General features: G+C 40.2%; 1 protein-coding gene across 1 annotated transcript; it reads right to left on the reverse strand.

The window, feature by feature from the left end:
* Window positions 1-220: 220 nt before the first annotated feature.
* Window positions 221-5,316, reverse strand: vax1 (ventral anterior homeobox 1). Its single transcript, XM_072239813.1, has 3 exons — window positions 5,076-5,316; window positions 1,912-2,099; window positions 221-706 (listed from the first exon to the last, which is right to left on the reverse strand). The coding sequence occupies exons 1-3, from the start codon at window positions 5,314-5,316 to the stop codon at window positions 221-223; spliced, it is 915 nt and encodes a 304-aa protein (XP_072095914.1).
* Window positions 5,317-13,577: the final 8,261 nt, after the last annotated feature.

The raw sequence follows: 13,577 nt of genomic DNA on the forward strand, positions 1-13,577 counted from the left end.
ACTGATGCAAGAGCAGTCAATTTGATCCCCAGACTGAACGAGGTTGTGTCAGAGTTTATTTTTACAAAATAACCTAAACTGACTCGCTAGATCTTTGGGAATGGATTATATATGCATAACGTATGTATGCGTACATGTTATATGATTATTATTTTCCATTTTTTAAATTTCAGCCCCACACGGGTCAACAGAAAAGCAATGCTGTTTCCTGAAGAATAGGTCAGTCCATTATTTTTTTGTCCATTGTTTCTATTTTGCCATTCCTGGAATAAGGCTCAAAAGCGGAAGAGCTCAAGTATCGAGCAGACAGTTCCTGCAAGTTTCCCGTCAAAGATCCAGTAACAGTTAAGGGTGAGGTGAGCCTTGTAGCTACCGTCCCGATAAGAGACGGTACCGGCATACTGAAAACATTGTGTCCGGGATGGGTGGTGCTCAGTGTCGGTGCTCCCGATGTCCCCACCGTGAGTGACGATGTGCCCAGTGTGGTGCCAAGGCCGACTACTGGGCCGCGCAGAGTCGATCCTAGACTGTTCGTGGCGCAGGGCAGGATACCGGGCAAGCCGGGGGGCGACAGAAGCCGGCCTTGTTCCAGGAGCCGTAACACGCTGCACGTTGCTGCCGTCTCAGAGGCCGTCGACCGAACGTCGGAGTCCTTTCCCTGGTCTTTTTTCTGCTTCGTGCGTCGGTTTTGAAACCAGACCTTTACCTGTTTGTTTTGTAACACACAGTAATCGCATAAATATACGACAGCCTTGAATCTATGTTGGCGCATATTCGCCATGCCAGCTTCAACATAGCCCAATGACATAATATGTATATCTTCAATAATATATCTATCTCAGAGCTGGCCAAGAATGCGTCCATTTTTAAAGGTACAATATCAGATTAAATATTAAGTGTGCTTACACGGAAATAAATAGTTTTATTATCAACATGGCACACAAAATATCACGGGATTATCTTCAACATTATTTATTATGATTTGTTGACATTCAATGCACCTTACATACCCAAAGATAGATAAGTATGCATTTCCGAATTGCATCAAGTTATTTTTGGAAACTGTGCGGTTGACAGACTGGGTAAACCCATTGAAGACATTCCGTTTCCTAACGCTGTCTGATTCTTACCTTCTGTAAATAATGGCAAATGTTCGGGAAGATGCCTTTGCCCCTTATGAGTGAAACAAACACTGTAGGAATAACGCTTTCATTCACTACTGAAATAGAACACGAAGCTGCTGAGGATATACAAGGCATGCTGGCTCCGTGAACTGCTAAATATATTTGAACAAAGTTCGTGGCTAATAATAATATTAATGACCTAATAACGTTAAAACAATTCTTTCTTTAAAAATGTGTTTGAAACACCAGTTCAAAAGTAACATTAGAAATGATTACGCGGTCAATAAAATAGTTTTCCACAGAAAATTATATTGTTCTAATATTAATTTAAAAGGTAGTCCCATGGCCATCTTTGAACATTTTTGACCAATTGAACAATTGCTAAATTGCCTTTATTATTTAGATTCTAATTTGTACAGAATTTTTGGAGCAATAACTGAATTGTTTTCACCAACCAAGTAAAATCTACTATAACATACCAAAAAAGGCGTTCATCAATGTGTGAATCGCCAGTGTAGGCTGATACTTGGCAGTCTTTAAAAGCCCTGGTATGGCCGTGACAGTTCTACTTAAGAATTGTCTCGGCCATAACCAAGACAGGAGTGTATCCCCCAAAAAAAATCAACGCCAGAGTTTAATATTTTAAAATGTCAGCACATGGACTTTTTAAAAAAATGCTATTTTATTGATAGATATGGAATCTGAGCATCTCGAAAAGTTTAAATCTCATGCTATAGCGCAAGAACAACAAAAGGACAGAATCTTACAAATGACAAGCCATGCCTACCTGCGTTTCCGACAAGTTGAGCTGTCGGGCCAGTTCCGTTCGTTCTCGTCCAACAACGTACTGGCAGCGCTGAAACTCCATCTCTAAACGGTATAGCTGCTCAGCTGTGAACGACGTTCGAGTGCGCTTGGGCCGGTCAAGATCGAGCCCTTTGGGTAGAATTATTTCTCGTATAGATCCCTTTGCATCTACATGATGGAATGGCTGCGGTCAATTACTTTTTCCAATCAAAGCAACAACAACTCAACAAAATACAAAAGGAGTTCTTGTAAATAGTATGCCTTTCCGAAATAGTCGCACCACTCTAAGCCATGAATTTAGTTTGCCTTATTTCTATTCACAAAATTCTAAATACTGTATATTTCTGCCACGGACGGTCCCCAACCCGGCTGCGAAAGGGGAAGGGTTGGACATGGGGCTAGCAATCGCATCCTGTAAAACGCAGGGCTGCAGAAACGCTAACAGAAGCTCCAGGGACGTCTTCCCTGGGAGGGGAAGGATCTCCGAAGAAGGGCTACACCTGGGGTACAGCTTGAGAGATTGATTTGCCCAGGACAGAGGGCCCCGGCGAGCTGCTGTCGGCCGACTCTGCCCCAGCAGGGGCAATGGGCTGAACGAGAAGACAATCGAAACCACTATCATGCGTTTACCCATTGTACACTCGTATGGGGTTAGAATTATACGTTGGTACTCTTCTCCAAATGACACTAGAACGTTTACTTGTTCTTGAACACACATGTTCAAAGACAACGCAGAAACAATAATCAAAGGTTTTGGCTATAAAGATTTTCAGTGGCACATGTATTAGAAATCTCCATATTCTCGTCAACATCAGCTAGTGCTTATTGTAAAAAAAAACCTGCCAGGGTTATATTTCCGTACAAATTCAAGCGAGTTGTTAGAAAGAAGATGGCGCAAAGGAAACGTCCTTAGAGTAAATTCAAAATTATTCTACTAGACATACAAATTTAGTACTGGAAAAGTGTCATTTGGTCAGAGAATTGAAACCTCCATCATTTATTCTCAAATATTAAAGATTTACTCATGAGGCCGTGAGAAAATGCCGACTGTTTATTCATTTCCATTGATGCTGCCTGGCCTGCCGAGTTCCACCAGCATTTTGCGTGTGTTGCTCTAGGTTTCCAGCATCTACACAATCGCTTGTTTATGAATAAATTGAGATTTTTTTTACTAGTTTGGTTAATTGAATGCGACTTTTACCTTAAAACAAATGACGCATTTACAAATAATTATGTCACACTGCAATAATCTTACTGTCGGGGGAAAAATATCCCACGAAAGTTTAGTTTGCACAAATCAAAAGGCAAATTAAAAAGACATCCAAGACGCACAGAACGATTCGTAACTAGAAAGCAAAGGTAGCCCAATATGCTATCAACTGAAACCGCCAGAAGCAGAGAAGTGTAAGTCTGGACTCAGGCCGACTGCGGTCCGGGCATTGCCTCGAAAGCGATTCAATCTGACGCGCGTCCAGGGGCCAAACTGTCACTGAGGGATTAACAGTTGTTGTTCCCCGGCATCGCATCGCGTTACTGATTCAATACTTCTTCAGTATTAGGACAGAAATTTATCATTTAACGGCAAGGACATGATATTTAAAATGAAAATGCGCTCCTGTTTGTTTCCTCTGTCCTGTCATTTTAATATCAAGCATCGGTTTGTGTATTTCTTGCTAACTATTACAAATGCACATTAACAAATAAGCAAACTGCAAGCGATCGTGATATTATCAATAAATTCACCTAGTTTTAAAAATAGACTTTTAAAACAATAATTAACTGAACGAACCATCAGAACAGTTCTTCATTTTCAGGACGGTAAGTAATTCGTATTGTTGAATTTAAGTTATTTATTTTTGACAAAACAATTTCCACAAATGAATCTAATTGAGTGGGTGCGTAAAAACATCACTCTGCATTCAAATATGTATATATACGTATATGCACGTGCATTATGATTCCTCAACAGACGCCGCCACGGTAGTAAATTAGATCACAAAGACACATCCTGTCCCTTGGTTGTTTTAAATTTCATCTGATCTGTGCAAATGGGCGTTTCTTTAAAAAAAAACTGGCCCTGGCACTGTAAGTCTTACAACATACTTTTATGAATGAATTCCATGTCATAATGTTATGCTTTCAATTTATTGAACATTAATTGGCATGAGTTATATAATATTATAAGATCACGTTGTTCCTAAACTGAAATAACCGAAAACATTCATGTGTTTTCCAGCAAGTCACTTAATGCAGGTTTGGATTTAATCGCCCTCATTCATAAACCGATTGCAAATATTTGATGTGCGTATATAGTAAATAATTCTTGTGTTGATTTAAAGGGCCGTTGAGGTAATATCAGTAAAATCGATTACATCCCGCGTTTCGTCTGTCAATTGCGTGACTCTTTAGGAAGGGAAACACCGTTTAATCTCTCTCCCTTTAATTTGCCAAATAGCCAGACACTCTGGCCGTTTACTTTCCTGTGACTCAACTTACGCTTTTTTCAACAGCTCCGTAAAATTAATGTTTCAACCTACAGAACGCGCAGGCGAACAAAAACAATGTGATTAAAAGAGACTTCAGCCTGCGAGTACCAGCAATAAATCCGGAAAAGAGGCCGGTAAAAGACAAAGAATCAAACAAATAAACGCTTTAGAGAAAACAGACTTTCTGTGTTTTAATAGTCGATGAGTTCTACTGGACTTTCGGCCATAAGCCACCTTAAAAGGCATAAATATAAACATTAGTGAGTGGATGTTTGTGGCAAAACGGCCTATTTAAAGAGGAAACGCGGCAGATCATGTTTGCTTGGAGCCTATTTTTTAAATGTACTCAGCTAGGTGGTCTAAAATGTTAGATAATATCGTAGACAGGACTCTGAAGCTGGGCCAAACCAGTGGGACAAATCAGCTGAAAACTCAACAGAAAGGGGGAAAGAGAGAAAGATAGATAGATAGATACAGATAGAGAGACAGAAAGAGAGGGAGAGAGAGAGGGAGAGAGATAGAGAGAGAGAGAGAGAGAGAGACAGAGAGAGAGCGAGAGAGAGAGAGAAAGAGATAGAGAGAGAGAGGGAGAAAGAGAGAGAGACAGAGAGAGAGAGAGAGAGAGAGAGAGAGAGAGAGAGAGAGAGAGAACGCTCACCTCTTACAAGAATTCGTCTACAATAGTCCGGGTCAGTAGTACTAGATTTTGTTTTATTGCAGTCATCGGAGATTGCAGAAGCTGAGAAAGTCTCCTGCTGGTCCTCCATCAAAGAATTCCGGAGGCTTCCGTGAGAATCCCCTGAACTGGAGCTGCTTTCTCTGCCTTCCCGGATTCCATTCTTTAAACCTCTGCTCGACTCCGCTTCCATTATTGGTTCTCGATTGCACCTGACTTCCATTGAGGACGGTTAATGTAACGTAGTACAGTGAAAAATAAGAAATTGCAAGGCACGATAATTTTGTTTCGGTATTGCATAAAATATTGTCCCGGCAGTTGGATTCTCTTTAAAGTTCGCTTTATCGGCGAAGAATGCTCGATTGAAATTCCGCTTTCTCCGTTGGCCTTTTTTTTATGGTTGTCCAGCTTGAAGTACCAAATGATCAACACAACGCGACATAGTGCTTTAATCTGCAGCCTTCCAGATTTACTGTTGTGAGAGAGAGAGATCTACAAATACCAGACACATAGTACGCACACTTGCCGTTTCAATTGATTCTGGGTAATTTTACGGCCCGGCATTTACGTTACCCCATGCATACGCTGACTTGTTTGGATAATATATCAGGTCTTAATAGATGGTTTCTATGCTTGTCTTCAATCAGGCTGCTAAATACTGTAAACCGATTGGCCTCAAATGCGGAAAAATACACTTGTCAGAGAGTTAAGAGTTTCAAGAAAGTTCTGTGCAATTTGATGGCATAATATTAGCGCCGCAAGCAGCCATCTCTAAAGCCCGAGTTGCTTTGAGCTTCTGTCCCTTGAACTGAACGTTCAGACCAGTGAGACCGAGTCACCTTTAGGAACTACCCAGAGAGTGGAAAAAAAATCTATTCAAAATATATCCACAGGAAACAGCTAGTCCGGAAAATGCTCACTAAAGATTCACTAAATGAAAAGTTTCACCCCAGTTATTTCATTGTCATTGCAACAATATATTTGGTACCTCGAATGGACAATAATCCAATAAGAGCATTGATTAGCCGACAATGAATCAATTCAAGTGAATAGATGGCTGCTCGGAGCACGCTCCTGTCCCCCTTGTCACCTCGCGGGGCAGAAGCCCTCTTCACGCTGCTCTTCGCATTCATTCTTTTGTGGGGAATGGGGAAAAGAGTGAAAGATGGCAATTATCTAATTGGACTATTAACAAACAATTCTCCGAGTGTGGCTTGCATGGTCGTGTTTCGTAGGGCGGGGTGAAAGGCCACATGTCGGACATAACCCATTCAGAGGAGCCCAGACCGCTCTAGGAGGTCTGTCGGCCCGCAATTCCCGCAATGGAAGCGCCGAACAGCAACATGAAGAATGCCGGCAATCTCTATGGCGCTGGTTCCTAAAAAGAAATCCATGTCGGATATCTGTTAAAAAAAATAAAGATCAACACTTGATTATCCACCCCCCCCAACCCGCAACCTTTGCTTATTCCAGTAGCTATCTTCAAGCACATTGAGAATTTATCCCTATTTATCTTCAGTTTGAACAGACACCAATCTGTTGTGGGCTCGTTTATTACTTTAATGAGACACGGTGCTTACGCAAAGGCAACATAATGACCTTTAAAAAGAACATTTCCCTCTGTTATGCATCGCACATAAAATAAATTTCATTATTATCTCCTCGTTCTCGAGGTTAAAATCGTGAATAAAATAGAACACCGTGGAAGGAAATCCTTCCTCTTCACCTGTTTGGGAATGGACAATTACATAAATATTTAAAAATAAGATTCCCATCTCTGAATTTAAGTGGAGTGTCTCAGTTACTGATAATGTTTGCAGTCAGCTGGAGATTTACGAAGATTGTTGAAAAGAGGCGCGTGAGCAACACTTCTTCTGCAATAACCAAAATATTTCAGAAGTTCCTCGCACACCTTTTAGCTGCACAAATACTGTATGCAACACTGCTGTTCAGCAAGTTTCAGTACAACTTACTAATTAATATTCAAACTTTCCCACCGAAAGTAAAACTCCTTCCTGAAAAAGTATACCAGAAATATTTTATTGGATCACGTTGTTACTACATACCACAACACACACACACAGACACAAAATGCTAGAGGAACTCAGCAAGTTAGCATCTATGGAAATGAATAAACAGTCGACGTGTATTCGTTTCTGTCTCGATGAAGGGTCTCGGCCTGAAATGTCGACTGTTTATTTATGTCTGTGGATGCTGCCCGACCTACTGAGTCCCTCCAGTATTTTGTCTGTGATGCTTTGGATTTCCCGCATTGACAAACTATCCTGTGTTTATTACATGCCGTAGTACAACTTCGGGCTAAATTGGCATTGCCTTTAATCTCACAGGGGTACAGAATGGACCTATCGGCTGCACTTACCGGGTACCGAATCGCTGACACCATCAGCTTCTCATTCATTTACCTACAAACCCGTCGAAAGGTATTGAAAGTTACGTTTCATTTCAACTAACAGAAACGACTTTAAGGTAAAAACAAAATTTAGGGAGCGCAAGCCTCAGTTGGGAAAGACCAGCAGTACAGAAATCAGTGAAAGAGAAATGGCCGTGTTGAGGGTTCAGGGTGGATCTGCAAGATTTAGTGTGCAATTTGGCGAGTTTGCCAATCTACATTTGACATTTGCCAAATAATGTGTAAGCCAATAGATAGAATGCGCGGTTGTAAACATCCCTATGCAGTAATGCACTCTGGTGGATATGTTGTTTGTCCGATGGCCAAAATTTACTGTTAGAACTAATTCTACTATAAAGAATAAATTGACAGACTGCACAGTAAACGTAATATTATCCGTATAACAAAGAATGAATCACTAACCCTGTGGAGGTTTGAATTGTTAGTACAATTGTTAAATAAGCTGCAGTTTTTCAGTCCAAGTCCCGTGTTCAAAAGTTTGGGAACTTCTTGGTCCCTTCATCTGCAATGCCTGCTGTCAGCCTATTAAGTGGCACTTGTGCACGAACCTTGCGCTCAAGTGAGCCTAATAATTACTTTGCATTAAGCACAGTTTCTTTGTCACGGCACAGACCTGAACTGATTTATGAAAGTGAAACACAATCTGACGATTCTTGTGCGCAATCCAGCCAATCTGACAAACAAGAAATTTCAATGGTACAAATTCGAAAGTGTCTATTTGTTTATTTCTTTCCCCTTCAATGGACGGCGGGACTGCGGTAATGGGAATGATTTTGTCACCCACACTCTACATAAAAAAAACGCTGACAAAGTAATTCCCTTATGGTAACGTCGAAGCACCTTCTGCAGTTTGCGCAGTGGGGACTCTAACTTAATGCATTGATTTGTGAAGGAGTTAAGATGTTTGGGACGGGAGAGAATTGCTTTTATATTCTGAGCATTTAATTTTGCGCTGATCTCTACGTTAGTTCTCTTCGTTCCTTTCTCCTCTGTACTCGTGTGGAATGTTGATAACTTTATATAAAAGGAGTATACGTTGATAGTTTGGTTGTGGCTCTTTCTAGAAACGCCACCAAGATTGTAAAGAATAATGAACAGTATTATTACCAATCACTCATTGCTAAAATTTTATATAGACATTGTCCATTTGCTATAGTGGATGCACAAAAATTATGAATAGAACTGGAACTGATCTGGAACAAGGCCAACAATTGAAAGGGAACAGTGTTAAGTAATTATATGTTTCCCCTTAAAATAGCCAATGCAAAACCCAGGTCGATGAAACTTCTTAAATTTACTGAAGTTATTTTTATTCACATATCTGTTAGAATTTGAGAACAAACCACAGTGTTATTTGTGTTGAAACCCACCCTACAAATAACTGAAAATGATGTGTCTTTTGTACGAAATCTCAACAACGTGTACTAGTTTATCTAACAGTTACCCGTGAATCTATTGTCCGCTATTGCGCTGCCTTTAATCTAAGGCACATCAATTTTCTGGTAATTATTCTTAAAAATTGCCGATTGAAAACAAAGTACATTTCCAGCCCGAAACAAAGACCGATGTTAGATCCTCGGAGAAAGTTATTGACTGAACTTCTATGATTCTGACTAATTTCCAACATCCAATGCTGAAGAAAATTCTGATTCTGTTGTAAATCGGCAGCGACATCCAGTGGCCAATACCGGTAACTCGCATGGAATTTAAACGGCAGCTAAAATGCACGGTGATGGAATCAATGACAGGAGCCCCGCGGCACTACTCCATGTCTAGTCACAATTTCAACATAGTTAAGTAGGCAAGCCAATCAGATATAATATCTAGAGTTATTAATATCATTCTGTTGAGGAAATAGGTTTAATCTATAAAAAATTACCCAAACTTATCCTAGTTATCTTGTTCAAGCTAATAAAAGGGACGATTATCTTTTTATATATCATTGTAATAAAAGTTCAAAGTTCAAAGTAAATTTATTATCAGAATACATATATCTCACCATATTCAACCCTGAAATTCATTTTCTTGTACTGGTGGTGTCATCCGTTAGTCTCGCGAGACCATGGATCTGCGCCTGGAAACCCAGGGTGCAGGCCTGGGCAAGGTTGTATGGAAGACTGGCAGTTGCCCATGCAGCAAGTCTCCCCTCTCCATGTTGTACAAGGGAAGGACAAGGGTCAATACAGTCGCAGGAGTTGCCAGAACGAGGTTGAAGGCAACGTCAGACTGCCTTAGGGACTCCAGCTCCAGATTTGTCCTCAGGGTTTACTCCCGAAGCCTTTCCCATGAGTGGGTGTGGCCGCAAGGCAGCGGAGGTTTGAAATCAGAGTTCTCCCTCTCTTAGATGGACTGCCTTCCTAGGCTGACGAGCTCCATCTACCCGAAGCGCTGGTTTTAAGGCGCCAGGACCCGCCTTCGCCCCTTCTCCTGTCAGTAGAAACAGTTCTGCCGGGCTTAGAGGCTAAGCCACACGAGAAGGCCAGGAGCTGGACTTGGTTGTCAGAGGCTATTTGAGGCGCATGCCATGAGGAGAACTTTTAGGTAGTGGGAGCTTGTCCCCACTACCACCCCTCGGCGTGACAACCTTGGAGATACACAATAAATCTATAGAATAATAACCACGAGAGAACCAATGAAAGACCACACCAACTTGGGCATACAACTAGAGTACAAAAGACAGCAAACGGTGCAAATACAAAAAGAAGAAATAATAAAAATAACATTGCATGATTAATAGAAGCTCTCAATATATATAAACTACACCCACTACTTGTGAAATTCCTGCAACACTTGATGAAGCACGGGTATCCTGTAATCACCCTATCTATTAACAATCAAAAAAGAACAACCGCCGTTATCAAAATAAACCAAGGCATTTTCCAAGGCAACTCTCTAAGCCCACTATAGTTCTGTCTAGCTTTAAACCCACTCTCTAATTTACTGAAATGGACAAAAATTAGGATCAAATCGCAAACACCTTTTATACATGGATGATTTGAAATTACATGCTCCTTCGTCACTTAAACTAAAGCAATTAATTCAAATAGTAGAACTATATTCTAAAGATATAAATATGAACTTTGGCCTGGATAAATGCAAAATATTAAACATAAAGTCGGGTGTAATAGAGCGAATGGAAAACAAAACTGAGCAGCAGGATACAATACAACGGGTGGATGAATATGAAACAGATAAGTATCTGGGATATCAAGAAGGAAAGAAAATAGAACATAGAGCAATAAAGGATAAACTTTTGACAGAATTTACTTTGAGCCTTAAGAAAATCTGCCAAACAGAGCTCAACCGTAAAAATAGAACAAGGGCAATAAACACTTTTACTCTACCTATATTAATGTATTCTTTTGGCATAATATCTTGGTCTGAAACTGATCTGGGAAATTTATAATGAAAAATAAGAACTTTAAATGTCAAATTTCAGAAAGTAATTCAGAAAATGCACTTAAATTAATGCTACCAAGGACAGAAGGGGGAAGAGGAATAACAGGCATTAAAAATCTACACAAGTCCCCAGGCTCTGATGGGTTTACCTCAGAGTGGTACAAATTGCTGAAATCACAGTTAGTCCTATTATTACTTAACACCTTTAATTGGATCTTACAGAGAAGAGAAATTCCACCCTCCTGGAGAGAGGTGATTATCTCAGTTATTCCTGAAGAGGGTAAAGATAAACTAGAACATGGTAATTACCAGCCAATCAGTGTTCTTAATTTGGACTACAAATTATTTACATCTATATTAGCTCGTAGACTGGAAAAGCTTCTACCTGGCCTCATCCACTTAGACCAGACTGGGTTCATTCAGCAAAGACAAACTCAGGACAATATAGGGAGAACTTTACACATACTAGAACAGGTTATCAAGAACGGGACAGAGACAATGGTAGTGGGATTAGACGCTGAGAAAGCTTTTGATTCAGTTAGTTGGGTATCCTTATACAGAGTGTTAGGAAGATTCGGCTTTCAAGAAAAGTTTATTAAAGTAATCCAGACTTTATATGACAGCCCTGCAGCTTAAATTAAGATAAATGGGGACCTCTCTGACTCTTTTATTTTAGAGAGAGGAACTAGACAAGGATGCCCAATTTCTCCTCTCCTTTTGCACTATGCATTGAACCTTTTCCCCAACTAATAAGACAGAGCGAAATTGTAAAAGGTATCAAGGTGGCAGGGATTGAACAGAAGGTGGCGCTATTCGCAGATGCCATTTTAGTCTATTTGAGTGAACCAGAAAAATTATTTATAGGATTGTTTACACTGTTGGATGAGTTTGGGAAAGTATCAGGTTATAAAATTAATGTAAGGAAAATGCAGGTTTTGTCCTTAAATTATACAGCATCCAAAAAACTGCAGGATACATATGATCTGAAGTGGGAAGCTAAATCATTCAAATATTTAGGAATAACTCAGCCAAAAGATCTTTCAATATTGTCACAGGTAAATTATGGGCCATTCATTTCAGAGATAAAAGCAGATATACATAGGTGGAATCTTATCCCCTTTTTAAGTTCAAATTCAAGGATAAATATCATAAAAATGAATATTTTCCCTCGGTTACTTTACCTTTTCCGGACTTTACCTGTGGAGGTAAACGATAATCAATTCAGGATATGGGACAAATGGATTTCCTCCTTTATCTGGGAAGGAAAGAAACCTAGAATTCAATTTAACAACTTACAGTTAGGAAAGGAAGGAGGAGGTATGGCACTTCCTTGCTTGAGAAATTAATTTTATTCTTCACAGATAACCCCTCTGTTATATTGGTGCAATAGGGAATATAAGGCTAGATGGAAGGAAATAGAATTTGGATTAGTTGACAGTTTTCCTCTACAGGCCTCAATAGCTGACAAAGGATTGATGGCCCAATTGGAAAAGATTAAAAACAACTGGATAAATCTCACATTAGAAGTATGGCAGAAGGTGGCTAATTCATGTGGAATCAATAACATGTTAAAACTTTTCAGATGGTGTGCTTATGATACCAAATTTCTTCCCAGCAAAGGAGATAAAAGATTTGAACTATGGATAAAGAAAGGTCTTACAACCTAGCTCTCATTCACACATAAAAGTGTATTACAGAGTTTTCAATCCCTGCAGGACAAACATGGCCTAGGACACAATGACTTTTTTAGGTACCTTCAAGGACAACATCATGTTAACCAGAGTTGTAGATATACAGACCTATCAACAGTAGAATTAGAATTTTTCAAGATTCTGAACTCAGCTTGCAGTTCAATACCAAGTAAATCAATTTCTCGATTATATAATGCCCTCTCTCATGCCAAAAATGAAAACACCTTGTATATTAAAGAGAAGTGGGGGAAAGAAGTTGGGTTGGTACTTTCAGAGGAGGCTTGGGGGAAAATATGCAGCTTCCAGTGGTCTTCGACTAACTCTTTGATTTGGAGAGAACATTGTTGGAAAAATATTATAAGATACTTCAAGACCCCATACCAGGAAAAATATAAAGACACAAACAGAGAAGGTGTGGCTCCAAAGAGGCAAATCATTTCCATATTTTTTGGGATTGCCCTAAGTTAAGTTTATGTTGGGAAGGTATTCACAGAACATTAGTTAAGGTATTTAAGACTCAGATATTGTCATGGTCCAGTCTGTGAGGTCCGCATTCCGGTTTATGGAACGGTCCATCAATCCTTATTCCAGGTTTTCTGGATTTTCTTTGTTCTGTTGGGTGCTTTAATTGAGGCACGTGATTCTCGTTTGGGCAGACACGTAAATACCTTTGGAGACCAGGGCCTGGCTGCTGGATTGTTCCTGTCCAAGCTTCCTGTCAGAATCCCTTCTCTGCCCCTTCCTCCTGAAGCCCTGCCCTGCCCTGCCCTGCCCTGCCCTGCCTTTGCCTTTGCCTTTGCCTTTGCCTTGCCTTGCCTGTAACCCTTGCCTGTACTGCTGTCAAGTTCAACTGCTGGAGCAAGCTAAGGAACTGTCTATTGTTGTTTTGAACTGTCTCTGTGTCCATGCCTTTGCTAGGCAGGTCTGGCTATTTGCTGCTACCTTGTGTTGAGAACTGTCTCT

The sequence above is a fragment of the Mobula birostris genome, chromosome 21 (genome assembly GCF_030028105.1).
Source record: "Mobula birostris isolate sMobBir1 chromosome 21, sMobBir1.hap1, whole genome shotgun sequence".
NCBI classification, from domain to species: Eukaryota; Metazoa; Chordata; class Chondrichthyes; order Myliobatiformes; family Myliobatidae; genus Mobula; species Mobula birostris.

Excerpts from the sequence above, each read along its gene's own strand:
- vax1 (XM_072239813.1), bottom strand. The coding sequence starts at position 5,316 with ATGGAAGTCAGGTGCAATCGAGAACCAATAATGGAAGCGGAGTCGAGC. Across the intron at positions 2,100-5,075 it reads TAGACGAATTCTTGTAAGAG|ATGCAAAGGGATCTATACGA; the intron begins GTGAGCGTTCTC and ends TCCATCATGTAG. Across the intron at positions 707-1,911 it reads TCAACTTGTCGGAAACGCAG|GTAAAGGTCTGGTTTCAAAA; the intron begins GTAGGCATGGCT and ends CAAAACAAACAG.